This window comes from Oncorhynchus masou, chromosome 3 (genome assembly GCF_036934945.1).
Source record: "Oncorhynchus masou masou isolate Uvic2021 chromosome 3, UVic_Omas_1.1, whole genome shotgun sequence".
NCBI classification, from domain to species: Eukaryota; Metazoa; Chordata; class Actinopteri; order Salmoniformes; family Salmonidae; genus Oncorhynchus; species Oncorhynchus masou.
The window spans coordinates 27459583-27463035 of record NC_088214.1 but is presented as its reverse complement, the minus strand read 5'-3'; the positions used below and the strand labels follow the sequence as shown (position 1 = coordinate 27463035).

At 45.3% G+C, this 3453-nt stretch overlaps 1 protein-coding gene across 1 annotated transcript; it reads left to right on the top strand.

The window, feature by feature from the left end:
• Positions 1 to 1437: 1437 nt before the first annotated feature.
• Positions 1438 to 2439, top strand: LOC135507023 (melanocortin receptor 4-like). The gene has a single exon (XM_064926517.1). It carries the CDS (start codon positions 1438 to 1440, stop codon positions 2437 to 2439), a length of 1002 nt encoding a protein of 333 aa, XP_064782589.1.
• Positions 2440 to 3453: the final 1014 nt, after the last annotated feature.

Below are 3453 nucleotides of genomic sequence, written 5' to 3'. Positions count from 1 at the left end.
TACAGACTGATATAAGACGTGAGAACAAACTGCTCACCTGAACAAAAACATCTGCTTCTTTTCAGCCCAGGGGATGGGGTGATGTCGATTATGGCCTAAGCTGGTGTATGTATTTGTGTGTGCATGCGTGTGTTTTTCAAACAAAGTGAGAGTTCAGTTCATGTAACAGTGTTCACATTGAAATGAGGGACATACAGTACGTAAATGAATCGCTAATCACATTAAATAAGTAATACTCTTCAGAAATGGCTTTGTCAAAGCAACAAAATAACTAGTGCTTTACAATGATGGTGAAATGTTCGGATTAAGTGGATTGAAATCTTCATAGAAGTGACACTTGACACTTCAGCAAGCCTTCTCTCCATGTGCTCATTTAATATAGCAGAGCTTTAAAATATTAAATTGGTGCACAATTTCTACTTAAAATATCAAAGGGATGCAAAAGGAACTCTCTTCGTTGGACGACGCAGGTGTGATTAATTTTAGGACAAATGGGGAGGTTGCAATGTATTCAGCAGCTGGGGATGAATGACAAGGCTACAGAGCATGTCCAGTAGATCTGATTGCTTGAAACATAGTGGTAGATAGGATACAGTTCCTAAATGTTATTGAGACACTTACGTAAATCATCCCTGTAAATGCTTTTCAAAAGACCCCGACTCACATTTCTGACATTAATAAAACCATAAATTAGATTGATTAAATTGGCACATGCTACAAGGACAATCTGTATGTGGTGAAGTGAGGTGCAGCAGGGCTATTCATACCTCTCTCAGACCAAGAACACACTCCAGATGTGATTCCCACCCTTGTAAGCACTCTCCCATTGGCTGAGAGACGGGGAGGAGTCAGGGATGAGAGTGCTGAGGGGTGTCTATAGGAAAAGTGAGAATGATTCTGTTAAGTGAAGCCCTGGCTGGCTATCTGTGCTTTAATACCTTTTCTTTCAGTTAGTGACTCAAATTCTCGGGACTCACTCACAGACACACACCCTCAGTCAACCCCTCCATCTATTTTTCACAATTTCTGCCTCTCTCCTTGTCTCTCTCTGTTTCTCTCCCAATCTCCTTCTCTCCCCTCTCGTGTCCACCTCTCTCTCTCACTCTCTCTTTCCCTGCTCTCTCCGCGCTCTCTTTCTCGGAGACCTCTCTGGCTGAAGCTGTGGTAAATAGATGGCAATGTGAGACCAGAGGATAAGGCTTTCCTGCCTGTAGAGTCAGTGCCAGAAGTAGTCAGACGGGCGCCTGTGGTCACGTATCGAACTTCCTCCCAGTGTTTCAGACTTTACTTCACTGCCCAGTGTCTGCATGGCATTCAAAGCTGGAGCTTGAAGTCAGCAGCTCCTCATTAGGCACAGAAACCCTCTAGACGGATTAAGGGAATAATGAAGAAAGAAGTAAACTGAAGAGTACTGACTGAAGAGTTCCTACAAAAACAATGAATGCCACGCACCAGCATCACCATGGATCATTTCACCTATGGAACCACAGCTCTGGAGCTCCGCCTCTAAGTCATCAACAGCACCAAGCCGGAGCGGAGAGACACCATGGTTCGTCTGGGTGTTACGAGCAGCTGCTAATCTCCACCGAGGTCTTCCTCACGCTGGGCATCGTCAGCCTGCTGGAGAACATCCTGGTCATCGCCGCCATCATTAAGAACAAGAATCTGCACTCTCCCATGTACTTCTTCATCTGTTCCCTGGCCATGGCCGACATGCTAGTCAGCGTCTCTAATGCCACCGAGACCATCGTTATGGCAATGATCACCGATGGAAATCTGGGGATTGGTGGCGGCGTGATCAAGAGCATGGACAACGTGTTTGACTCCATGATCTGTAGTTCCCTGCTGGCGTCTATCTGGAGCCTGCTGGCCATCGCCGTGGACCGTTACGTGACCATCTTCTACGCGCTGCGCTACCACAACATCATGACCACGCGCCGGGCCGCCGCCATCATCACCAGCATCTGGACCTTCTGCACCGTGTCGGGCGTCCTCTTCATCGTCTACTCTGAGAGCACTACCGTCCTCATCTGCCTCATCATCATGTTCTTCAGCATGCTGGTGCTCATGGCCTCGCTGTACGTCCACATGTTCATGCTGGCGCGTCTGCACATGAAGAGGATCGCCGTTCTGCCGGGAAACGGCCCCATCTGGCAGGCAGCCAACATGAAGGGGGCCATCACCCTCACCATTCTCTTGGGGGTGTTCATAGTGTGCTGGGCTCCTTTCTTCCTCCACCTCATCCTCATGATCTCCTGCCCTAGGAACCCCTACTGCGTGTGTTTCATGACCCACTTTAACATGTACCTCATCCTCATCATGTGTAACTCTGTCATTGACCCGCTGATCTACGCCTTCAGGAGCCAGGAGATGAGGAAAACCTTCAAGGAGATCTTCTGCTGTTGGTATGGTCTCGCCTCTCTGTGTTTCTCTGTGTGAAATGCCCAGCAGATAGTGAATCTTATGGAGATACTGCATGTGAACTGTTTAGGGAGAAGGTGAACAGTTTAAAAGAAACATAATTATATTATTTGTAAATAAGGACATATTTTTGTCTTGCCTCATGATACAAATAAGAATTGCAAAATGGTTTAACATGCCTAAGGTAACTACAGGTAACTGCCAAAATAATGGAAACGCCACCACGACCCACCACGAGCCACCAGTTTCAATGCGCCTTGGCATAGATTCTATAAGTGTCTGGAACTCTAATGGATGGATGTGACACCATTCTTCCATGAGAAATTCCATAATTTGGTGTTTTGTTGATGGTTTTGGAAAACTGTCTCAGGCGGCCCTCCAGAATCTCCCAAGTGTTCAATTGGTTTCAGATCTTTTGATTGAGACGGCCATGGCATATGGTTTACATCGTTTTCATACTCATCAAATCATTCAGTAACCACTTGTACCCTGTGGATGGGGGCATTGTCCTCCACTCCTATCAAGATAGAAATGATTCACCACAGGTTGAAGGTAATCACTATTTATTGGCATTTACCTTGGATTGAGTGGACCCCAAACCATGTCAGGAAAATGCATCCCACATGATAACAGAGTCGCCAGGACCCTCATTTATTCAAGTGTTTCCATTATTTTGGCAGTTTCCTGTACATGAATATAGATTTATCTCACGATCAAACAAATTGTCAACAAATGCTATGGCTATCAGTACACGGAAAGGTTTGGGAATTGTTAGATGCTGTTTGCTCTCTAACACCCTGAGAATATTTAGAAAGACAGAAAGCGATATTGCTATGAAATATTGTTTCCTTGAAATGTGCAAGTACAATGCATCACAGTGCTTTTAAAGGAGTAGTCTTTGCATGTTATTTAGGATAATGCCTTTCCAGATACAGTGAGTATTGGGACAGTGTCACCTTTTTTGTTTTGGATCTGTACTCCAGCACTTTGGATTTTAAATGATACATGGACTTTGAGGTTAAAGTGCAGACT

Coding starts and splice junctions, on each gene's coding strand:
- LOC135507023 (XM_064926517.1), top strand. CDS start 1,438: ATGAATGCCACGCACCAGCATCACCATGGATCATTTCACCTATGGAAC.